The following is a 25,994-nucleotide window of genomic DNA, read 5'->3' on the forward strand; positions in this document are numbered from 1 at the left end:
GTACTTTCGGTACAATAAACTGTCGAAGAGAGAGTTTCCAGTGGACCTTTAGCAGCAGATATGACATCACTAGAGTTACAGTGACGCACGGTTAGTTTAAGTTGACGCAAGCGCGTATGGCAATGACGTAACGTGCAAAGCGTACGCCTTTCCGTGACGTCGGGACGCGCATGATGGCGGCGCTGGTGTGGGCTCGGTGAGGGGAGGGGGGGGTTTGATCGCGCCCGCAGCCACTCAGCGGCCTGGCGCCGGCCCTGGCCTCGGCCCCGGCCCCGGCGCGGCGCGGCAGGCCCGCCCGCCTCGCTCGCCCCACGCAGACATGTCAGAACCCCGGAGGGTGGCCTTCAACACCGTGAGCGCGCCCGAAGCCGTGCCCGCGCCTCCCGCTGCCCCCAAGAAGAAGCGGCGAGAGGAGCGGGGCGACCAGGGCAACGTGCGCTTCGGCCTGAAGCTGAGCGAGCCGAGCGATCGCAGCCACACGGAGTACAACTACAACGAGCTGCTGCGGGAGGCCAAGGTAGGAACCGCAGAACTGCAGCCTGTCGGCGCCCCGTTACCTGGTGTCCGGCGGTCCGGTCCGAGCGGCGCTGGGCTTTCCCCTGGTCTGCGGGCACAGCTGCTGCCCTGCTGGACCCGCTGTCATTGATTCATCGCTGAGGCCTCCACTGTCACCCCAACCTGGCCCGGCAGACCCCTCCGAGATCTCCCTCCCTATCCTACCTCCGCGATCCTGCTCTGGTGGGCATCCCATTGATCCTGCCGTCATTCACTTCGGGGTCAGGCCACCCACTGGTTCCGTCATCACTTCCCCCTTTGGACTCCACTGGGAAAGTATTCACCCATTCACTCCCTTGCACTGAGGCCCCCTTTGATTCTGCCATCTTTCACTAACCTTTTTTGAGTTGTAATACCTATTGATCTACTATATTCCCCCTGCCAAGTTGTGTTTCCCATTGACCAAAGGGCCATAATGGGTAACTCCCCCCCCCCCATTAATCTCCTCACGATCCTCATTGTGAACCCCATTGACTGATGGAATGTACTGGGTTGTGACCCAGATAGAATTACATAGAGCTCTTATAGATAGCGGGGTCAAGGGATATGGGGAGAGGGCAGGAACGGGGCACTGATTGTGTATGATCACAGTGAATGGCGGTGCTGGCTAGAAGGGCCGAATGGCCTACTCCTGCACCTACTGCCTATTGTCTGTTGACCAACACCATACGGTCCATGCTTGCATTGACGTAAACCCTTCCTGCCCCCACTAAAACTGCCGAGTTACATCACCTCTGTTAACCCAGTCATTCAGTCTGATTCTATCACTGACTTGACCCACCATAGACAGCGGTTGCTTTCTCCCTTGCTGCATCCCGTTTGCCCCAATTCCTTCTCCTCCTCTTCCTTTAAGCCTACTCCATCACCACCTCTCTGACCCATCTCTTGACTATAGTCTACGTTCTTTGTGTCCTTTTCTCATTTCCTCAGATCCTCTGCTGGTCAAGAGACTCAGCCACTTCCACCTTTGCCAGCAAGAACTTCTGTACTGTCCACCGTCCCAGTAAAGCTCTTCAAGTCCACCATCAGCATGGGGCCTCTTCCATCTCATGGGAGAAGGAGGACTGTCAACTACTCGACCGATTCATCCACATCCCCCAAGTCTTATCGCTGACACATACCTCCCTCTACCCTGACTGTCTCCTCATCTTCTCCAAAGATTTGCTGTCTACTATGTGTTTGAATATTTTATTGAGCGTTGACCTGTTCTGCTAATCACTGTAATCAAAGCTTGAAACTTGGGACCTGCATTAGATGCAGGTCAATAAGTGATAGCTAGAAATTGTTGTTTTGTTGCTGTTTTGAGTAATGCCTTCCCTTGCTGAGAAGGTGCCAGAGAATCCCACTGCCGCTGCCTTTGTTATTGTGTTGAACCGACTCATTGCCTCTTGTCTTGGTTGGCAGCTGAAGTAATGATCCTTCTGAATTAACATTGGGGGTCTTCATGGACCATTGACTGAGAAACCTGAATTATCGACGTGGTTTTGCCAGGACCTAGGTCCTGATAACTGCCCATCAAAGCATTGCACTTGAATAATGTCTTTCACATCCTTTTCAGGGCGTCCTCGAGCACTTGCGAACCAGGATAGAAGTTACCCTGTTGTAGAATTTGAGCTGCGGCAGTCAGTTTATCCATTGTAATTTCCCACCATCAGCAGTGTTAGAATGGCCTGTTTAGAAGAGCTATTTCAGGAATAAATATTGGCAAGGATTCAAGGGATATTCTCAAACTAATGCAAAAGATTTTTTTATGTCTGTCTGAGAGAGTGAAGTGCTTTTAGTTTAATGTTTCATCCAAGAAAGCAAAGCACTTAGCACTATACTGATGTGTCAGCCCAAACTTCAATACCGTGATTTGGATAAATGAAGTCGTGGTAGAGATCAGCTGGATCTCAGTAGATAGCAAAGGGCTAGTTAGTAGAGCTTGAACAGTTAGTTGGAATCATCCTCCTTAATTAAACACATGCAAGAATACATCGGATTTAATTTTTTTGTCATCCGGAGAGGAAAACATTCCTGTATCTCTGCAGATATTGTTATTTTACTAAGGGTTAAAAGTTTTGATATTGTAGTACTCTTGCGCTGTGGCATTTTGATTCTTGTGAAATTTTCCCCCTTGTTAATAAGTACATGATGCACTCAGAAGCATCTGATATGCAATCAGTCTACTGTACGTCTTAAATGTCAGCTTATTTTTCCTCTCACTCATAGCCAAATATTACACGTTTTTTCTCTGTTTTGCGGTTTGATTACTGGTTCTTGTGATGGATGCCAACTCTGATGTGGTTGGTTCATGTAGATTTTTGCCAACTATCTTTTTGTGGACCTGGATATCAACTATTGATTTTTTTTGCTTCTTAAACTATGTGAAGAGTTTTGCAGCTTCAGAACTTAATTATTTTTTTAAAATTTAGCTGATGCTGAAGGTCTGAAGTAGAAACAGAAAATGATTGGAAAAGCTATTGTGACGGAGAGTCCCTGTCTTGAAAGGTTCCCTGTTTCTCTTTCTACAATGCTGCCTGACCTGCTGTGTTTTGCCAGCATTTTCAGTGACAAGCACAAACATTTTGATCAAAGACTTCTCGACTGTGGACACTGATGTAAAGTCATCTTTGTGTTTTTCTTTTTATTGGGTCTTCCTGCTGTTCTGGCAGTTGCTCTATGAATAAAAGTTAACTTTCTCAATTTCCTTTTTATATTTCCTTGCCAATTATTGCATTCACAAGTTGAAAACTGACTGGTCTCCTAACTAATTCAGTACTGTTTCATTGCATCTTTACGGAGGTTATATTAATCATTAATGCAACACTAAGTACTGGAAATACTCAGCAGATCAGACAGCAATACACACACAAAATGCTGGAGGAACTCAGCAGGTCAGGCAGCATCTATGGAAAGGGTAAACAGTCAATGTTTCGAGTTGAGGCACTTCATCGGGACCTAATCAAAGGAGACCCTCCTGATGAAGGGTCTTGGCCGGAAATGTCGACTGTTTAATCCTTTCCATACATGCTGACCAGCCTGCTGAGTTCCTTCAGTGTTTTGTGTGTGTTGTCTTGGATTTCCAGCATCCGTAGATTTTCTCTTGTTTGAGATCAGACAGCATCTCTTGATGGACATTACATATGTTGACTTTCTGTAGCATTTTATGTTTTACTTCAGATTTTACATTTCATAATATTTTGCTAATTGATATTGGGAATTGGTATTAATGGGCCATAACTTTGTTAATTTTAAAAGTAGTTGGATATGTACTTAAAGAGTACTGATCAGCAAGCCTATGGACCTTGCTTAGAACAGGGTTTCTCAACCAAAGGTCCACAGATCTCTTGCTTAATGCTATTGGTCCATGGCATAAAAAAGGTTGGGAACCCCTACTTTAAAAGGTAGGTTTAGGCTGGGTAGCAGCACAACATGAGACACCAAGTGGCTTTCTTTTATTTTGATATTTTTTGTGGATTTCATGATGCTTTCTCTCAATCATGACATAAATGTAGCTCGACTATCTTCAGTTAGAGCTTCCAAATTCATTAGTGGTCCCAAATCGTTTACTCAAGTTAAACTCCAATACAGGTATCAACAGGTTGGAAATATGAATCCCAGAAACTTTGATCTTGCTTGTTTTTTTTTGCTTTTCCTTGAGTTCTACTGTAATGTGGGCATTAGCTGGTTTTGTAATTACTTAGTTTAATCTTGAAACATGCCTGACATTGGCAAGGCTCCATTTTATGGTCCAGAACCAGTTCTCTTGGCAAATAGATCAAAAAATAAATTGCTGAAAGAAATCAGCAGGATTATTGCATGGTTTTGACCGGAAATGTTGATACGTACCTTTTGCCTCCACAGATACTGCTTGACCTGCTGAGTTCTTTCAGCAGCTTGTTTATTTTTTTGTTCCAGGTTCCAGCTTTTGCAGTCTCTTGGCAACTGATTTACAGGGCCACCTTTGAAATCATTGCACTCAGCCTGTCATGGGCTTGGAGTCATTCATAAGTGTGTGAAAACCAAATGTAGTCTTATCTCATTGTAACTATTTCACTGTACTAACTTGGGCATCGCATGTGCTTTATTCTGATTAGAATAGATTTCTGTTGTTGGGAATTCAAGATATTCTCATCACTTAGTCCAGTGTAAGAATGGCGCTGTATGTTGCATGGTTGCTGTCAAATAGAAATATTCCCACCAGAACAATAGGAAGAGACCTTTTGGCCCTTTGAGATGCTGTTGGTATCACATGTATTTTGGAGTCAATTGTGCTCTGTCACAGGATGATTGAGGGGAACCAGGTGCTTTTAACATTCAGGAAATAATAGTTGAATTCTTCTCCTTTCATGCCTTGTGCTTACTTGGCCTAATTGTTGCAATTGTTTGCCAACTTAGAAATGATAAATCAGCATAGTTTTAGAGAGACAAAGCACAGAAACAGACCTTTCAGCCAACCATCTACTTTTGCACTAATCCTACCCTAACCCATCTTAATCTATACAGATTTCCGTAAATTACTGCCAGATTCTAGTGGCAATTTACAGTGGGTAATGTCACTTTCAGAACACGGGTATAAAGGGGCACGTAATAATTGTTACTCCGGATCTGATCGATTAACTTGCCAAGCAGCACTTAATTTTTGGAGCACGCTAAAGCAACTCAGAAAAGGGGTGCGTGCAAACTCCACCCAGGCAGCAGAAAAGGTCAGGACTGAACCTGGTTTGCTGGAGCTGTGAGGCAGAGGCTCTGCTGGCTCTGGCTCTGTGCCACCCCTGAACTCCTGTGGTCCTTTCGTTTGGTTCCTCAATGGTCAGCCAGTGCAGGTATACAAGCGAGGCCACAGGATAACAGTTCCCTCTCAGTTGTTTCATCTGTCTTGCATCTCAAACAAATCTTTTTTTTTGTTTCAACAGAGAAATACTTCCAATCCTGATGATCCTTTTAACGATGAAGAGAAAGAAAGGAAAGAAGTGGAAGCAATAGCAAAGAAACTTGAGGAGAAATATGTAAGTGTACACACAAAAGAGCGTGACGTGGAGATTCTGTGCAGGTGGTATAACAGCTAGCACTGAGGAAAAATGGCACTTCTCCCTTTATGCAAATAAACATACATATTTAGCATCCCCAGGATATTCTCAAAGCACTTTGCAATTCATGAAGTACTTTGAAATGCAGCTATATTGTGATGCAGAAAACATGGTAGCCAATGTACAGAGAGCAGGTCCCCGGGACAAAATAATCTGTTGCTCGTTGATGGATAGCTGTCGACTTTTGCCTTCATTTAAAACAAGGCCTCAGCTTGACATCTCAACCATTGTCGATATTGCATGGAATAAATGATCTGTGTATTTGTGGAGCAGTGGTTTTATTTGGAGCCTGTAGAACTCCATATTTGAAAAAGTGTAGAACTCCTGGACAGGATGCACCAAAACTTAACCCTTCTGAACAAGTGTTTCTTGCCAAACAAAATGCTATCTCGGTACCTTGATAGTTTCATTGGCCCTTTCTCACTCTGTTCCTGACTTGTAAAAATGAATCCTCACAGACAGCTTCTGGGTATGTTCTGAAATAGAACTGGTGTCAAGTGTTGATCCTGAAATTCTTGGCCACCAAGTATATGGATGATAGCACAGAAACAGGCCCTTAAGCTTGCTGACCTTTTTGACTGTTCACACTAATCCCATTAACCTGCATGAAGTCCTCATTCTTGTTCCCAACCTGGGGTTCATGGACCCCGTAGTTAATGGTAGGGGTCTATAGCATAAGAAAGGATGGGAACCCTTGCAGAAGGATATTGACTGACTTACTGTAATCTTGCATGTTTTCTCTTTTAATTCCTTAATTGATGGCAAGCAAATTAATCAACTAACCTGAATTTCAGGGTCAGAAGAACCACAAGCGACGGAAAGACCGCATGCAGGATTTAATTGACATGGGATACGGCTATGATGACACTGATCCATTTATTGACAACTCTGAAGCAGTGAGTATGAGTCCATGGCAATAACGGGGTGCCTGTTTCTGTAGTTCATATTTATGTGCGTCCTCACAAGACTGATCAGTAGCAGAGCAAATTGAACAGGTTGACTTTGAGTAATGAGCGGGCTCCATTCTTGTAGACTTCCAAAAGTCAATTTTACCCTCAAGTTGGAAAATGCACAAAAATTACAATATAGTAACCTCAACTCCACAGTATTGCAACCAAAGGCTTCAAAAGCATACCAGACTGATAAGAAAGAACAAAGTATGCAGAGAGAGTTTTGCTGTTCATACAAATGAGCATTTGAACTTTCTTAGCCTTTAGATTTTAATAATATTTTGGGTACTTGTGTTCGGGCGTCCATAAGTTGGGCATTTTTCTGGACTGAACTTGAATCAGTAAAGGATGTTCGACAGCTGTGTCAGGGCTTGAATGCTATCACCTCTTACAAAGTGAAATCAAGCAACATAGGTGACAACAGGCCTTGGCTTCCAGATGAGTTCAATGCCTTCTGTGCTCAATTTGACTGTCAAAACACGGAGGAACCTTCTCGAATTCCCATAGATTCCTGTGACCCTGTGATTTCGGTCTTTATGGTCGACACGAGAGCATCCTTCAGGAGGGTGAACCCACGGAATGTCTCCAGCCCAAGTGAGGTGCCTGGCTGAGTACTAAAGACCGGTGCTGATCAGCTGGCTGGAGAGTTCAGCTATATCTTTAACGTCATATTTTGTCAGTCTGAGTTACCTACCTGCTTCAAACAGGCCTCAATCGTAGCGGTGCATAAGAAGAACGTTGTAACCTGCCTCAATGACTATCATCCACAACAACCTATAGACTCACTTTCAAGGACTCTTCATCTCATATATTTAAGGCTTACTTGTTTATCATTAATAGTCATTTTTCTCTCTTTTGTATTTGTAGTTTGTTGTCTTTTGCACATTGGTTGTTTGCCCGTCCTTTTGGGTGTGGTCTTTCACTGATTCTATTATGGTTCTTGGACTTACTGCAAGAAAACAAACCTAGTGTTGTATATGGTGACATATATGTACTTTGATAATAAATTTACTTTGAACTTTGAACTTTAACTTGAGTATCGCCTGTAATGAATGTGGTTCTGACTGAACTACTGACAGTTTGTTACAATGGGGAAGCTGGTGCTCAGGCTGTTCTCTTTACTTCAGGGGTTCCCAATCTTTTTTATGCCAAGGTCGCCTACCACTGACCGAGGGTAAACCCCTGGTTTACTTCATGTGATATTAAGGAAGGATTGAGTGAACTGGACATAGGAAAGGATTTGGATTCACTGCATCTTGACATATAGTGTTGTAGCAACATACACAAAATGCGGGTGGAACGCAGCAGGTCAGGCAGCATCTATAGGGAGAAGCACTGTCAATGTTTCGGGCCGAGACCCTTCATCATTTCCTCATGTTTGCCATATAGTGTTGTAGGTTTGTTCCAGTTCAGTGAAAAACAAACTGGCACAGAAAAAGCGAGAAGTTGCCCAGATGATTACTTTCATTTATTAATGAAGTGATGGGTGTGCAGTTGCCAGTGGTAACAAACAGGACTTAATTTGCTGAAACTAAGTCTTGATCCTACCAGGATCATTCAGCTCAAAATTTCATTTGCCATGGTGAAAAGAGATGTATGAATGGAGAATGTTTCCTTTTTGACAGTAGCTTCAGCAATAATAGCATGGTGATTGAGCTGTGGGTCAATAGCTGCTTTTAAGGAGAGAATGCTGCCAAAGTAGGGAAAGTGGTCTATATTCTCAAGGGCGATATCATCAGCTATTGTGGAGAGCTGGATAAATGGCTGAGTGGATCTTGTATTCAAGACAAGACCCAGGGCCTTTTATGTCTAGGCAAAGGTATTCAGCATACAGTGGAGGTCTAAGTCTACAAGATGTGGTAACTGACATTCATGCTATCCAGTGACCAAAACCACCAGGAGGTGATCTTACCACCCTTACTTTATATTCAACAGCATTTTCATTGCTAAATTCCCCCATTGTCAACATTGGGGAGAGTTGATACTATTGAGAAGTAACAAAAAATTACATAAATACATAAATTTACAGAGCAAGTGCAATGAATGAGTTACCTTCTTAACCCCCCCCCCCCCCGCCCCCACGGGAAACATTTCCACATCCTCTCCTACGTCAACAGGTCACGTCGAGGCCGAAGGAATACTTTGATTTAAGCTGCCACTGCCTTCACCACCCGTGCACTGTGATGTGATGGAGCAATTTGCCAGTTGCTCAACTGCACTTGTAACCTCCAGCTTGTGTAGTCAAGTACCAAGAAGCAGGTTCAGAATAAGCACTGGTGTTGCCAAGCTGACAGTAATGTAGACTGGGCAGCTGCAGTCATTTCAACAGAGTACACTTGCCTACTTAACCAAGACTGAAAATTCCAGCTCACAGCGCTGGAGCCATCAGAAACTCCAGCTGAGACCCAAATTTATTTTTCAGTATGATGAATTGGTTCCAGCCTCGCTGACAACGAAATATGGAGGATTTTACATAAACACGGGAACACTGCAATTCCGCCAGACATCGGACACCGAAGATGAAGATGTGGTGGGGAAGAAAAGATTGAAATCACCAAAAGTAAGTAATGGTTTGATTTTAGTTCTGTGAAACTTCTCATTTTAGTTTTGAATTTTTTTAAATCTTGCTACCATCTACCTCTACCCTACCACCCACCACCAAATACTCAGCACATTAGTGAGGGTGAGCCTTCTCTCATTTCAATATCCCTCTGTTGCAGTCAAATTAATTACTGCATGCTGATGTTTACAGTGTCCTTGTCCTTTACAGGCAGGTTTGCAGACGTGGAGCATGGGCCTATAATGTGCTCCTGGCCTGCAATAATGTTCACTTGATGTAGCTGCCGGGCACAAGTGCTATGATCACATACATGAGAAAATCTGCAGATGCTGGAAATCTAAAGCAACACTGCTGGAGGAATTCAGCAGGCCAATCAGCGTCTATGGAAAAGAGTAAACAGTCAACAGTCAGAATTGTTTGCCATCTAGTATGAACACTTTAGCTGCAACTGTTTGTTCCAGCTCCATTTTCTTCCTTTAACTGAATCATTTTATATCTTTCAGATACTTAATCATTCCCTTTGAAGTGGTCTAACCACAACCCAAGTAGATGTTTATTTGTAAAACATCCCAAATTCTAACGCCTCCAAGTAGCAAGGTTGTCTTCAAACTTTCATTTCACTCATCCAAGTGTAAATCTTTAATCTGCACTTGGTTGTTAAGCTTGCTATTCCATAGGTTATATTTCCAGTTGAAGTCCTCTGAGATGTTGCTACAACTTTTCTTTTTTGTAAAAGTCTTTGAATGACATATTGATGAACCTCCCATCTTCATGTTTTGCACAGAACCTGGAAAGGATGTGCTTGGTTGTTCTATAACCATATAACCATATAACAATTATAACACGGAAACAGGCCATCTCAACCCTTCTAGTCCATGCCAAATGCTTACTCTCACCTAGTCCCACCGACCTGCACTCAGCCCATAAGCCTCCATTCCTTTCCTGCCCATATAACCTATCCAATTTTACTTTAAAAAAACAATATAGAACCTGCTGATATCACTTCTACTGGAAGCTCATTCCACACAGCTACCGCTCTCTGAGTAAAGAAGTTCCCCCCTCGTGTTACCCCTAAACTTTTGCCCCCTACATCTCAAACTCTTATACTCTTAAATACTTCATAATAAGCAGAAAAATTGTTGTGTGTGTGTTTTTTTTCAAGAAACAAAAATTAAGAGATGGTGAAGACAGGGTGGTGAAAAAACAAAGAAGGAAGGATGAAGGGGGGATGAAAGAGAAGAAGCCAAGAAAGCTGAAAGTTCCCAAGGAGTCTGGGTGAGTCAGCGATGTTGAATTGCTGAGACTGCATCAAGTATAATACGTTGGTAATGAAAGTCGTTTTTCTACTTACTGTCTGTTACGCCGCTGGCGTTTAGGGTAGCAATGAATGTCCTTCACCTCTGGCACTGTTCAGGGTTTCCTTCATCGTGTCATTAGCTTACTCTCAGTTTTTCACTACTGTCAGTCACACAAGTCCCAGGTGAAGACTCAGGAATACCTTCAAGTTGCTGTTTCTGTAACCGTTTTGTTTGACCAGTCAGGGTTGTTAGCCCTGAGATGAATCCCCAGACCTGGAAGACAGCTGGACCATTCTTGGTCCGGCCTCTACCCTTTGACAAGGGTGACCCTACCATGAGGCAAAGCATAAAGCCCTGACTCCAGCCAATGTAGCTGTCTGGGTCACTGAGGCACGCAAGCCTCCAAACCATGACAAGGTTGTGGCTCTCCTGGAGAGTGACGAAAGTTACCACAAAGTTATTAATGCACTTCATGAGAAATTGAGACCCAAAAATAGATTGGAGCAAGAGTTACTCAAAAAACAATTAGTGAAGCAAATTTAAAAACATTTATAAAAACCAGTTAGGTATTAAAGTGGATAGATGGTGTGTTGCAGTCTTTACCCATTTGGGACCTTTACTTTGCTCAGAAAATTGAAAATTCACAAGTTGAGATCCTTCTATGCTTCCACCCTCCCATTCAAGTTTACAGCCCTCCAACATTGCATTGTGTCAGTTCTGGGCATGAGATGAGAAACTGAAATTGATGTTCGTTGTCATCTGTGGTTGCTGGCTGGTAGCATAGTGGCATCAGCACAGGACTTCCAGGCAAGTGGTTCCGGGTTCAAATCCAGCCGGGTCTTTGCACACTTTCCATCTGTGCTGGGATGAATGTCGAGTTAGCAACTCGGCTTCATTTAAAAAAGAGACAAAGATGCCAAAGAAACGGCAAGGTTGCTGCCCGATACACCACAAGGCACAGAGAGGAATAACAAAACAATCGACTATGGCAGTGGATGATGAAGCAAACTGTCAGGGATGTGATTGATATTAGCCTTTTATTTTCAGGGTTTTTTTTTAGTTGAATTCAAATTCTCATGTTCCTGTGGTAGAAATTGAGCATTATTTGATTATGGAGCATCATGCACTATTGTAACTTTGACACTGCTGCTTCTGATTGTTCTTCAGAGTGGTGGCCCTTAATGCAGTCAAACACCAGAAAAAGAAGCGGAGGAATCATAGTGACACACTTTCGCTGGCTGCAATGCTCAAAAAGTTCCAAAAGGAGAAGGAAGCCATGAAGAAGCAGGAGACCAACATGAAGCAACTGCCTGCCTTTCAGCTGACCGATCAGTCCGCGAAGAATACTAGCATTTCCGAGTATACCCTAGCTGCCTCCGATCAAGTCTTTTCAATTCTGGGAAATTCCAATGAGAATGACTTAATTCAGGAAGCTGCCAATGCCATAGAGTTGCTTGGGGATCTGGACCTAGATAAGCTGCTGGCGGAAACGCACAGCGGAAGCCCGGCCTCTGAACCTGAGGAAAGCAGTAACACTGCCGTGTCTTCGAGCTGCAACTTGCCCACCCAGAACCAAAAGCAGGTGCCCCAGTTGCCATCAGGAATATCCGCCCAACTTGAAAAACGCATTCACGATCTCAAGACCCTGCGTTCTATGAACTCAATCAATGAAGTGTCTGTAAGTAACACTGTGTTAAAATTGAAAGTTTTGCTCTGGGCTGTGGTAATGTTGTCAGACAGCATCTGCACAGAAGTAGCTGCAGCACAATAAAAGGGCATGATTAAGGGGAGATTACCTGAGTGAGGAGAAAGTGAGTAAAATCTAATCACAATGTCTAAATAAGAAGCTAATGTTGTTTAAACAGTCCCAAACTGTGTCAGTCCTATTTCCTGAATTGTTCAGCCATAAAATTTATTGTAGCTGAACTTAATCCTATCTGCCCTTTTCAAACGGTTATTTGGATAGTATCTGACTGAGTTGACCTTTCCTTGTTCTTCCCTATTATAGACTGATTAGTGAAATTATTATTCAGTTGTATGTTAAATAAAAAAACCCTTGGTGATTTCTCTTCATATTCAATAGTGAGGAACATCTGTTAGGGGTGACTACACACTCTATTGGTGGCCTTTGCATGCTAAGCCGTCAGAGGAGTTTGTTCGTTTTTAACCATGAATCTGCCTTGAAGATCGCTTTGGTTCATCAGGTGGTCCTTTTGCATTATCGAGATGCAGACAGCAAGCGCCAACAAGTTAATTACACGTAGACTCAAGAGAATGCAGTTTCTGGAAATCTAGTGCACTACACAAAAAGATGGAAGAATTCAGCAGGTCAAGTAGTATCTGTAGAAGGAAATGGATGGTCAACGTTTCACGTTGAGGCCCTTCATCAGGTCTGGAAGAAAGATGGGAGATATAATAAAAAGGTGGGGGGACAATGGGTAGAGCGAGAGTTGGCAGATGATGGGCAGCTAGTCATAGGTAAGTGAGGATAGGGGACAGTGAGAGTGATGTAAGAAGCTGGGAGGTGATAGGTGGAGGTGACACAGGCCTGAAGAAGATGGGATCTGATTGGAGAGGACAGTGGACCAAATTGTATGTACCAGAATGCTTGGGAGATCATCCTTGACCTCTAATTGTGTTTTCCTAGTATTTCTTTCTTGCCTTTTAATATTTTTCTTAATCTTTTTATCTGCTTTCTTAAAGTATCTTGACTTCATTTGAGCACTTGTGACTGCAAGGCACAATCTCGTGCAGTAAACACAATGTAAAGTTCAGAGCAACCTGTAAGCTGGAATTTTAGTTCATAGCTATAGAAAGAGATGGTTGCTGCACCATTAATCTGTTGCTTAGCTCCCTTGACTATCTAGACAATCCCAAAAAATCTTTGCAATCATCTTTCTCAAGTATTTGATGCTTATTGTTTTTTATACTTTTCAGTGATGAACTACTTTTCTGGGTAGAAAATTGGATGTGTATATGTGTAGTGAAAATCTTGTACAGGCACTCCTTAGCATCAATTTATGGACATACAATCAATCTAAGTATATAAGATATGTATTTATATTTATTGTGTTTGTTTGTTCTGCAACGGATCTGGAATAACAATTATTTAATTCTCCTTTACACTTGTGTGCAGAAATTACATTAAACAATCTTGAATTTTGAATCTCAGGTTACGTGACATTATATCAAATTCTACAATAACATAGAAATTCCAGGCCCGAATTGGATGCTTTATGGCCAGGAATTATTATTGGACAGCCTGTGTCTTTAATACTGTGACTTTGTAAGTGTGTCTAAACCACAATCTGTATCCTTTAGGTTGGCAAAGTTTCTGAAGGGGAAGGAAAGAAGAAATTTTTCACCCCAGACATTAACACCATCCTGCTAGAGTAAGTCTGCTTTCTTCAAAGTTATAATATCACAAGCAAGACCTCTGTTTTACAATTTTCAGAATAAAATTAGTAGAATTTTAAAGAATGATTCTTATGACAGTAGCAAGTACCTATATAACAAGAATGTTTGGCAAGACTTAATAGAATGACTTGAGCAACACACACAAAATGCTGGAGAAACTCAGCAGGCCAGGCAGCATCTATGGAAAAGAGTAAACAGTTGACATTTTGGGCTGAGGTCCTTTGTCAGGACTCGCCAGGTCTGGACTCAAAATGTCGAATGTTTACTCTTTTCCATAGATGCTGCCTGGCCTGTTGAGTTCCTTCAGCATTTGGTGTGTGTTGCTTGGATTTCAGCATCTGCAGATTTTCTCTTGTTTGTGAACACACAAACAATTGTACTTCTTCTCGTCAATATGGAACACACCATTTAAACAATCACAGTTTGGTTCAATAAAGTATTTGAATCTCTGGGGTAATGTCTTCTACAAAAGCTATTTGGAGACAGGTATTCAAATCAATGAGATGAGACTAGAGGTGTGGGTTGTAGAGGTACCCTGCTCTATAAAAAAGATACACAAAGTCAGGTTACTGATAGAGCCTGCTCTTATCAAGAAAGATCTGTTTATGTGCACCATGCCTCCATTAAAACAACTTTCAGAGGATTTTAGAAGAATAGTAGAGATGCATAAAGCTGGAGAAGGCTACAAAAGCGTTTCTAAAGATCTTAGTGTTCATCAGTCCTCAATAAGAGAAATTCTCTGCAAAAGGAGAAAATTCAGTACCGTTGCTGCTCTCCCTAGGAGTGGGCGTCCTGCTAAGATCACACAAAGAGCTCAACGTGCAATGCTGAAGGAAGTGAAAAAGAACGCAAGAGTTACAACAAAAGACCTGCAGAAATCTCTAGAACTTGCTAAAATCTCTGTTCATGTATCAACTGTAAGAGAAACACTGAACAAGAACGGTGTTCCTGAAAGTACACCACAGAGGCAAACACTGCTCTCTAAAAAAACACATTGCTGCACATCTCAAGTTTGCAAAAGACCACCTGGATGTTCCACAATGCTTCTGGGACAATGTTCTGTGGACAGATGAGACAAAAGTTAAACTTTTTGGCGGGAATGCACTCCATTATGTTAAGAGGAAAAGGAGCATTGCACACCAACACCAAAATTTCATCCCAACTGTGAAGTATGGTGAAAGGAGCATCATGGTTTGGGGCTGCTTTGTTGTCTCAGGGCCTGGACAGCTTACAGTCGTTGAGGGAACAATGAGACAATGAATAATGATCTGAAACACAAGAGTAAATCAACAACAGAATGATTTAATGAGAAAAAAAATTGTGTTTTGGAATGGCCAAGTCAGAGTCCAGACCTTAACTCAATTGAGATGTTGTGGCATGATTTGGAGAGGGCTGTTCATGCAAGGTATCTCAGAAATATTAATGAACTGAAGCAGTTTTGTATGGAGGAATGGTCTAAAATTCCTCCTCGCCATTATGCAAGTCTGATCAGCAGCTACATGAAACGTTTGTTGGAGGTTATCGCTGCTAAAAGAAGTTATACCAGTTATTAAATACAAGGGTTCATATACTTTTTCCAGCCAGGACTGTGAATGATTAAACAATAAAGACATGAAAAGTACAATTGTTTGTGTGTTATTAGTTTAGGCACATTGTGTCTGACTGTTATTATGATTTAGATGAAGATCAGACCACATTTTATAAGTAATTAATGCAGAAAATAGGTAATTGCAAAGGGTTCAGAAACCTATTCTTGCAACTGTACCTGGTTCTTTTGCTTAAAACTGAAACTTGTTAAACATTCAGTAGCTTCGTTTCAGAACCCCAGCAGTTTAGCCATATGCAACTGCTCGAGTTATCATGTTTAGTATGTGCAGAGAAGGGGTAAGTCATTACGTAGTACTTGAGTAATCCCCCAGTTTTAACTTGTTTAGCATTTTTTGAACACTTTGGACAATTTGGTGTCAAGTTGTTCCATCACTAACAAGAGAAAATCTGCAGATGCTTTAAATCAGATGCTAAAAAGAGGACAGTCGAAGTTTCGGGCTGAGACCTGCGGAATCCTGCTGGAGGGTCTCATCTCAAAACCTCAACTGTGCTCTTTTCCATGGATGCTGCCTGACCTGCTGAGTTTCTGCAGCATTTTGTGTGTTATTTGTTTAAGCAGATTGTGTTTGCCTGCTATGACTTGGATAAAGATCAGACCGCAATTATAAGCAATTAATGCAGAAAACCAGGTAATTGCAAAGAGTTCACAAACTTTTAGTTGCAAACTGTATGTCTGGGGAGTGGGGAGGGTGCTGGATGTAAGGTTTATCATTGATGCTAACCATGCTGTATGTGTCTGTATGTGCAGTATTGAGTTACAAGTGCAGGATCTGAATCCGACTCAGCGTTCAGGAGTGTACAGCTATCTGGCTTCTTTCTTGCCCTGCAGTAAGGACCAGTTAATGAAACGTCTGAAGAAGCTACACCTCAATGAGCAGGTATATAAAGCTCAAAGACAAGCAAACCATTTTGATTGTTGTTTGTTAGGACAAGCTATTTTGTTTTATGTACATTCTTCCCCAATACAAAGTTCAAAGAGCTTTTGAGTTCGAAGGCCACTGTCCCTATTCAAAACAGCGAAAGAATTTAGGAGAGAAGTCTACAGACAGAAGATTTGTGGAATCGATGTCGTTGTTTTACAAAGAATAATTGAGTATATAAGTCATAGTCATGCAGCACAGAAAAGACCATTTGTTTACCATGCCCGTGCCAACTGTCAATACTAAACCCTATTTTCCAGGTCAGAGTCTTTGCCTTGGCGATTCAAATGCTCATCAAGACACTTAAATGCTATGAGAGTCTCTGACTCCATCATTCTTTTAGGCAGTGTGTTCCACCCTGGTGAAAATATTTTTCCTCAAATACTCTTTAAACCTATTATTAACCTTAAACTTATACCATCTGGCTTTAGATAGCTATGTTAAGGGAAAGAGTTTCTCACTTTCTACCTTCTCTGTTTGCCCCTTGCAATTTCCTATGGTTCAGATGAGTTTCTTATCAGTTTCCTTCAAACCAAGGAAAAAAGGACCTCTGCAGTCCCTCCTCATGACTGATCCATTCCAACTCAGGCTACGTTCAGGTAAACTTTCTCTGCGTTGTTTCCATCATAATCTCCAGTCTGCTGTGTGGCACTAGAACAGCACACAGTACTCCACCTGTAGCTCTACCATTGTTTAATATAGTCGTAATGGTCTCTCTTTGTCCAGCTGTTGAAGACAGCCATTCTCTGTGTCTTCTTCACCATCTTATCTAACTGTGCTACATTCCACAGTGATCCTTGTAAATCAAACCTTTCCCTCAGTATCCCTGAAGCTGGGGTTCCCAACCTTTTTTATGCCATGAACCAATACCATTAAGCAAGGGGTCCGTGGACCCCAAGCTGGGAACCCCTGTACTCGAGCTAACTGTTCATGGGTATGTCTTAACTTTATTCATCCTCCTAAGTGCATCACACTTATTACATCTATCATCACCCTGCCCATTTTATCAACTGATCATTATCGTCATGTAACCTGTGCCAGCACCTCAGGTCTGCTGCAGAAGTTGAAGGCCCAGTGTGTGAATCCCTGAGTCTACTGGAGACCTATCTTAGGTTTAGAGGGGTATGTATGTGTCCTTGGGTGTGTTGGTTGTTACACACATGATGCATTTTTTTGAATCTGACCACCTTTATCAGGGTCAACACTTTTGTGTTATGTGTGGGTTTACTCTTGCATCAACTTTGAAATTGATTAACATACATATCAGATAGTAAGGGCCCCAGCATCAATCCCTGTGGTCACAGACATTGTCACAAGAATGACCTTTTATTATCTCCCTGTGCCTCCTATACCAAGTCAATTTTGTGTCCAATTTGCTGACTTGCCCTGGATGCTATGGGCTCTAACACTTTACACCAAGGGTTCCCATCCTGAGGTCCACAGACCCCTTGCTCAATGGTATTGGTCCATGGCATAAAAAAGATTGGGATCCCCTGCTTTAGACTAATCTCCTACATGTGAGCATGTCAAGGGACTTACTAAAACCTTCAATCAATACACTTTGTTATCTCTTTGAAGAACACAGTCAAATTAGTGAGTCAAAATGTTCTCTACAACAAAACCATTCTGATTATCTTTGTATAATCCATGCTTTTCTAAATCAGAATTAAATCTGTCTCTTAGATTTTTTTGTTCCCAGTAACTTCCTTATCATTAATGTTACAGTGTGGCACGTGGCCAAGTAGTTAAGGCATCAGACTAGCGATCTGAAGGTCGTGAGTTTGAGCCCCAGCCGAGGCAGAGTGTTGTGTCCTTGAGCAAGGCACTTAACCACACACTGCTCTAGTCTGTCCAGCTGAAAATGAGCACCGGCAAAATGCTGGCGGTTAACCTCGCGGTAGATTGCCGTCTATCCGGGGAGGGGTGGGGAGAAGTCTCGTACTCTCAGTCTCTTTATACCATGGAAACCGACATAAGCACTGGCCTGATGAGCCTATAAGGCTTGGGAAAGACTTTAACTTAACTAACTAATGTTAGACTCAGTGGTTGATAACTACCTGGGTTACCTTTGTTACCCTTTTTTATGAAGATGCCACATGAAGTTAGCTGGCTTCTAGATGCCTGACTTCCATGGTCAGCAAACCTTAAAAAATGTTGGTGAGAGACCTGACAATCTCATCTCTATCTTCCATAGAATCCTGGGTTACATCTCATCAAGTCCTGGGACTCAACCATCTTTAAACTCCCAACGATACCCAGTACTCCTTTTTACATAGAACAGTAATCACAAGAACAGGTCATTTAGCCAAAACATTGTACCGAACCAGCTAAAGAGCAAATCAAAGCCACCCAAACACTAATCCCTCCTACCTACACCATGTCCATATCCTTCCACCTTCCTTACATCTATGTGCACATCCAAATGTCTCTTAAAAGCCTCTAATGTATTTGCCTTTCACATTCCATTTGAACCTACCCCTCTCACCATTAACGCATGTGTTACGAACCCCATAACTGGGTCACTTACCAGCAAAGATAGAGAGGTCCGTTGAAGTCTGATGATACTATTTTTAATAGTATTTATTAGTAAAAATACACAAAAATAATATCAATGCAAATATACAGATAATATACGTCGACAATACTAAATCTCAAACTGCGGGTATAATAATAATCAATAAGGAATAAGCTCTATCGTTGTCTAGGGGATAATGTATTGTCCGATGGAAATATAAAGTTCTCTCAGTTCATGCAGGCTGCAGCCTTTGGGGACCGCTGGGTTGCAATGGTTGGAGAGAGAGAGAGATTTTGGGAGAAAAAACTTGCTGGCTTTCCTTTTATGATTTTGATCCGTCAGGAGTCCCGTTGGTGTGGCCTCTCCTTTAGCTAAGCCGTTCTTCCGTGGTGAGCTCGCCAACCCAGGCAAGTGAGGACGCACACGAGCCCCCCACCGGCTGTCGCTATTAAACGCTGTCACGGGATTTCTAGCGTTTCTCCTAGTGCGTTTAAAGGGGTTGTTCCTCAGACCCTCTTTTATTCTTACTCACAGGGTCTCAGATGTCAATCAGGTTGGGATGATGCAATCCCTCAACCAGCCCACCCTGGTTGTCCCCTGAGGGGTTTTAATGAATAGTACAGTACTCAATACACAATTCCGTCTCCAAGAGACAATAGCCGTTGTCAATGGTTCCGTTTCGCTGAGGCCAGGACACATTCCAAACCCTGTGTATTCTGGACGTCTCTCTCTCTCATTTCCTGGGTCCCAGACCCGAATTAATAGCGATCTTGCGATTCTCAAAAAGGAGGGGGCGACTTTGTACCCTTCGGTCCCTCAGAGTTGCTGCACATTCATAACACATGCCATCTGATATTAGACATTTTAGCCCTGGGAAACAGATACTCTCTGTCCACTCTATCTATGCCTCTCATAATCTTATAATCCTCTATCAGATGTCCTCTCAGCATCCGGTGCTCCAGAGGAAACAACCCAAGTTTGTCCAGCCTCTCGTGACAGCTCATGTCCTCTAAACCAGGCAGCGTCCTGGCAAACCTCTTCTACACCGTCTTCAAGGCTTCAACGTCCTTCCTATATTGGGGTGACCAGAGCTGTATGCAGTATTCCAGATGTGGCCTAACCTGAGTTTTATAAAGTTGCAATATAACCTCATGACTTTTGAATTCAATGCCTTGACTAATAAAAGCAAGCATTCCATAAGCCTTCTTAACCACCCTATAGACCTGTGTAGTCACTTTTAAGGAGCTGTGAGCTTGGATCCCAGGATGTCGCTGCTCAGCAGCACTCTTAAGGATCTTGCCCTTAACTGTGTACTGTCTCCTTGCATTTTCCCTAGCAAAGTGCAACACCTCACATTTATCTGGGTTAAATGCCATCTGCCATGTCTCTGCCCATATCTGCAACTGATCTATATTGTGCTGTATTCTTTGCCAGTCTTCTACACTATTTACAACTCCACCAATCTTGGTATTTTCATGATAACTTGTTCTGGAATTTCAACGTCCCTCCTTAAATTCTCCAACTATGATGTTACTCTTAGTGAATGCATACCATAATTATTAATTTTAGAGCTCCTGTATTCCACACCTGATTGCTCCTTTAGTCACTATTGGGCCCTACTCATTCCCTTGTAACCCTCTTGCCTTAAAGATAGTTATAAAATAATTTGGTGTTCTCCTTAATTTTGACCACTAGTACCTATTTTTACACACCATATTTTTACCCAATTTTTGCCTTCCTATTTTTTAAGTATTCCCCTGCACCTTATATATATTGGGCTTGCCCTGGGTTCAACTTTCTGTATTAGTTGTAGACTTAATTTTTATCCAGTCCACTCTACCTTGACACCCAGGCACTTGAACTTCTCCTTATGGGATCACATTGGCCCTAAGCTTTCGTTATTTCACTTTTGAATGACTCCTGCTTGTTAAGTATCTGTAAAAAGCTCCCCACAGTCTACTTTTTCCAGGTCTACATTACGATATTGAAATTGACTTTCCTACAATTCAGCATTTTCATTTCTGGGGCCACCCTTATCCCTTTCCATTAATTACTACTTTGAAATTTAAAAGTTATGACTAACTCCAAAATATTTTCCCATTGACGTTCCAATCATTTCTCTGGCTTCATCAAGATTGGGTCCATTACTACCCCTTGTTTCCAACAACCATCCCAGGAAACTGGTTTTAAAAGCTCTCCTGGACCCTTTAAAAATTCTATTTAAAATCAGGGAAGATAAAATTCCTTATTACTGTAATAATTTTTGCATTGCTGTGTCATTTGTCACATAATCTGCTTCTTTGTCTCTCACTGACTGTTTAATGCCTGTTGTACACATGCAACAATAGGCTCTACCCCTTTAACTACATTTAAAGAGCTTTGTAGTCTATCCTTCCTGACTCCTGAATTAATACTTCAATGCCCCCCTCCCATTTGCTAATCAATACCTTCAGTTTATCTGTGTACCTTTCATTTAAAAAAAAATGGAATTTAGCTTGTGTCCCAATAACATGAGCAAAGATCTCCACAAGAGGGCTGACCTGTTCTGGTTCACTTCCAGGCCGTGCCTTCCCAGGAATGATCCCAGTAATCCAAAACTCCAAAAGCCCTCCCTTTGCACCATTTTTTTAATCAAACCTGACCTCCAATTGCTAGCACGTGGTGTTGGAAATAATCCAGAAATTGCAACCTTTGACTCCTGCTCTTTAAATCTGCTACTTAGCTCTCTGAATTCATGTTGCAAGACTTTGTACCTCCTTTTACCTGTGTCACTGCTAATGTGAGCTTAATGCCTGGCATATTACCGTACCCTTTAAGAAAGCCCAGCACCATTTTATGACGTTCTTCATTTTGCTCCCAGGGAGGGAAAGCACCATTGGTTTCATATCAACAGCTGCATAAGTGCCTGTCCATTTGACTTATATCTCTACCGTATCATCTTTGGTCGCCTCCTTTGCTCTTGTGCAGCTGAGCCACCATAATTAGAGATGCATTTATCAATTTCCAACATGGTGAAATGATTTTTGGAGTGAGCTTCTCTGTGCTTTGCCTGCCTCCCTTTCTCTGCCTCCTACTTCAAAGGGTTCAGTTATCAGGAGAAGATTATAGGATTTTTTTCATCAAAGAGGCAGAGCAAACACAGCAGATTGAATTCTTTGTGTTTTATCAGATAATTTAATTCTGATAACTCCCAGACTGATCAGGATAATTCAATTTAATGAGCAGGAGATAGTAAAGGATTCCAAGCTTAACAGAGCTGGGCTTCCTCATTTTTCTATTAAAGCTGCACATGCAGCTATAACAAGGAGCTTGGTAATGATTGATCTTCCATACTGAGATTCTCTGTGACCACGTATGCTATAGCATCCTAAATACTCTTTGTGTACTTGGAAAGTGAGGGAAAGGTTGAAGGTTTTGTTTCTTGTTTTAATTTCTGAGATAATGGAGACATTTCAGAGTGAATTAGTTGCCCGTCCTAATTTTTTCTGCCACCCTGAAGGAATGGCAAGATATTTCCAAGTTGGAATAATGTTTATGTTACAAGTCTTGACATTTTTACTCTTTAAGGTGATTGATGTTGGCAAGGACCTGCAATGCATTTTGTAACTGATTCCAGCACCAACCACACTGCTGTTTGTTCAGGACTAAATGTTCAGGGTAATGGATGGCTTGCCAGTCAAAGTGGGCTGTATTGTCCTGGTGTATTTTTGGAATTGCACTAAACAGGAAAGTATGAAATATTCCATCACACTTGTGGTGTGATGGAATACTCACTCCACAAGTAGATGCTGGTAACCTTTGTTGAGTCTAGCCTTGAATCACTCTCTAGCGGATACAGTGTCTGACCTGGTTTAAGTTTCTAGTCCAGTACATTGATGGTGGATGGTGGCAATGATACTGTTGTTGAATGGTGAAGGTGGTTCGTTAAGTGCTCCCTTGTTCGTAATGGGAATTTCTTGAGGCAACCCTGTGGGACGTATAATACTTGCCATACCTGAATGTTGTACATATATAGTTAAAATAATTAGTGCAAAAATAGAAAATAAAAGTAGTGAGGTAATGTTCATGGGTTCAATGTCCATTCAGAAATTGGATAGCAAAGGGGAAGAAGATATTCCTGAATCACTGAGTGTGTGCCTTCAGGCTTCTGTCCCTCCTTCCTGATGGTAACTATGAGAAGAGGGCATGCCCTGGGTGGTGGGGGTCCTTAATGATGGACATCGCCTTCCTGAGGCACTGTTCCTTAAAGATGTCATGGAAATGACGGAGGCCAGTGCCCATGATGGAGCTGACTAATTTTAAACTCTCTGCAGCTTACTTCAATCTTGTGCAGTAGTTCCTCCCTCTCCCCCCCACCCCCCACCCTGTATAGCAGACAGTGATGCAGCCTGTCAGAATGCTCTCCATGGTACATTTGAATAAGTTTTCAAGTGTTTTAGATGACAAACCAAATCTCCTCAAACTCCTAATGAATTATAGCAACTGTCTCGCCTTCTTTATAGGTGCAACAATATATTGCAACCAGGTTAGATCCTCCGAGATATTGACACCCAGGAACTTGAAATTGCTCACTCTCTCCATTTCTGATCCCTCTATGAGGACTGGTGTTTTTTACCTCGTCTTACCCTTTCTGAAGTCCACAATCAGCTGTTTGGTTTTACTAACACTGGGTGCAAGGTTGTTACTACAACTCCACTCAACCTTTAAGAAGAGAAGGTCATTGATAAAACAGTTGGTTGAGTCTTGGGCCGTGCCCTGAGGAAATCCTGCTGCTGTCATGGGGCTTAGATAAAGGTTTCTCCTTAGACCACATAACCATTTTCCTTTATGTGAGTGGAGACCTTTTGACCAGTTCCCATTCCCATTGACCTGTTTTAACAGGGCTCCTTCTGTCAAGTGCTGTATTGAAGTCACCCTTGCCTTGCCTCTTCTGTTTTACATGGGCCTTGGCTGCAACAATATTGGGAATAGGAGCACAGAGATTGGCTTGGGTGTACGTTAAGTAATTATGAGGAGAGAAAGGTTCTGTTCAGGGTAATTTACATATTTGAACTAATTGAGTTAAAACTGTTTAAATGTATATAATTTTTTATATTTTGCAGTATTTTAAGTGATCTTTCTAAGGCTTTAATTTTAAAATTTAATTATTAATCCCCTAATTTGTTGTTATCGTTGATTGTTGGCAGCATTCACAAAGTTTTTTTTCACAGAAAGCCTATGGCTTGTTGTCTATCAAAGGAGCACGAGGTCTTGATTTTAGGAGCTGAGTTCATGGATTAGGTTGCTGCTGGAGAGGGAAAGGAAGCAAAATATATATGATTAAAAGGGAACTTGATTTCTTATTTCCTTTCAAAATCGGTCTATTAATTTTCAAGAACATGTAAGCATGAGCTTCGAGAGCTTTCAAGAACATTAAGCAAACACTAAACTGCTGCTTCCATAACCAATAATGACAGATCTGCTCAAGGAAAGGGAGTTTACGAGCAGAAAACTAGATTCAAATACAAACAGTTCTTTATCTATTTTTGTTTGAAGAACTTCAGATACCGTGGAAGTGAAAAAGCTCAACCTATGTGCGTTAACTAACCGATATCTGAAGCCACCACTTGACCCGTGTGAAAGTCGATAAAATGTGGTTTGGGGTTGGGCAGGATGAGCTTCATGGGTCACAAGCTGTGCATCGCAGCTTTATGGTCCTTCATGAAAAGGTTAAATCAATTATCTGTCTTTATCTATCAGTTAGTAGCTGACTCTGAAGCCCTGCAGGTCACATGAGAATTCCTACAACGTCACTATATATTACCCATTGCAAAATCAAAAAGTAAGAATGATGACCAGAACCCTGGACAGTCAGGGTGTGCAATGACTCCTCCCTCCCCACCATCCTCAACACGGGTGCCCCCCACCCCCACCCCGAGCTGTGTGCTGAGCCTATTTCTGGTCACACATGACCTCACAGCCAAGCACCCGGATAATTACATTGTCAAGTTTGCCAATAACATGACATCGGTGGGGCTCATCGCCAGCACCGATAAGGTGGTGCGTGAGACAAAGTGGAAGAGCTTGAGGCCTGGCGAGTAACTCTTCCTCAGTGTCAACAAGCCAAAGGAGATGGTTATCGACTTCAGAAGAACTCACACCTTGTGCACTGGGAGTGCACATCTTGCATCTTGTGACATCAAAACAGAATCTGCACAGTCAGGAAAGCTCACTGGCGCCTCTACTTTCTGAGAAGGCTGGAAAAGAGCAGGACTATGCATGTCCATGCTCATTTCATTCTACAGATGCCAAGTAGAGAGCATCCTAATAAGCCGCATCGCTGCATGGTATGGAAGCTGCACTGTGGTGGACAGGAAGGCTCTGAATGGGTATTCAAAATTGCCCAATGCATCACCGACACCTGCCTACCCCACCATCAAGGGCATATATACAGAAAGATGCTGGAAAAGGACCAGTAGCATCACAAAGGATCCCACCCACCCTGCTCATGTCCCACTCCCTTCAGGGACGAGGCTCCATTGCATCCACACCAGGACCACCAGACTCAAATGTAGTTACTTGCCTCAAGCAGCAAGGCTGATCAACACTTCCAGCAACAAACCTCCCCTTCACACACTCCACCACCACTACTTTATCATTCCCTGTCAGTCACCTGATGTACAGACACTCCTGTGCATGGTGTTCCTTTATGGACATGCAATCAATCTATGTACATAAGCTATCTTATGTATTTATTGTGTTTTTTATTTTTGCATTCTTTTTGTGCTTTTTGTGCTGCTTTGGAGCTAGAGTAACAATTATTTCTTTCTCCTTTACACTTGTGTACTGGAAATGACGTTAAACAATCATAAATCTTGAACAGAAAAGCAAAAACTTTAAGCATCCTGCCCAATTCGTAGGTTGTGAATTCTGATTGATGGAAGCAGCAATCAGAGTTCTTGTGAATTTCACACAGAGGATCCAGACTGTTTTACTCAGGGCTGAACAAACCGTACCATTCTAGTTCCTATTATGAAGGTGCTTTGGGCAGCAAGCAATGTCCTAGAGCGGGGGTCGGCAACCTGCGGCTCCCGAGCCATTTGTGGCTCTTTCACCTCTG

The 25,994-nt window shown here is 42.3% G+C and overlaps 1 protein-coding gene across 2 annotated transcripts in view; it reads left to right on the top strand.

The window, feature by feature from the left end:
• The first annotated feature begins 200 nt into the window (after positions 1–200).
• The window catches only part of LOC132383050 (ubinuclein-2-like), a 64,037-nt gene continuing 38,243 nt past the window's right edge, over positions 201–25,994 (top strand). The window contains exons 1-8 of one of the 2 annotated variants that reach the window (XM_059953770.1): positions 201–517; positions 5,454–5,546; positions 6,422–6,523; positions 9,000–9,137; positions 10,300–10,412; positions 11,603–12,113; positions 13,757–13,827; positions 16,209–16,338. In XM_059953770.1, the coding sequence (XP_059809753.1) occupies positions 320–517; positions 5,454–5,546; positions 6,422–6,523; positions 9,000–9,137; positions 10,300–10,412; positions 11,603–12,113; positions 13,757–13,827; positions 16,209–16,338 (1,356 nt within the window). In that variant the 5' untranslated portion in view covers positions 201–319. The remainder of the gene's footprint in view (positions 518–5,453; positions 5,547–6,421; positions 6,524–8,999; positions 9,138–10,299; positions 10,413–11,602; positions 12,114–13,756; positions 13,828–16,208; positions 16,339–25,994) is intronic. The other variant, XM_059953769.1, reaches the window with a different exon arrangement.

The sequence above is a fragment of the Hypanus sabinus genome, chromosome 29, assembly GCF_030144855.1.
Source record: "Hypanus sabinus isolate sHypSab1 chromosome 29, sHypSab1.hap1, whole genome shotgun sequence".
Taxonomy (NCBI): domain Eukaryota; kingdom Metazoa; phylum Chordata; class Chondrichthyes; order Myliobatiformes; family Dasyatidae; genus Hypanus; species Hypanus sabinus.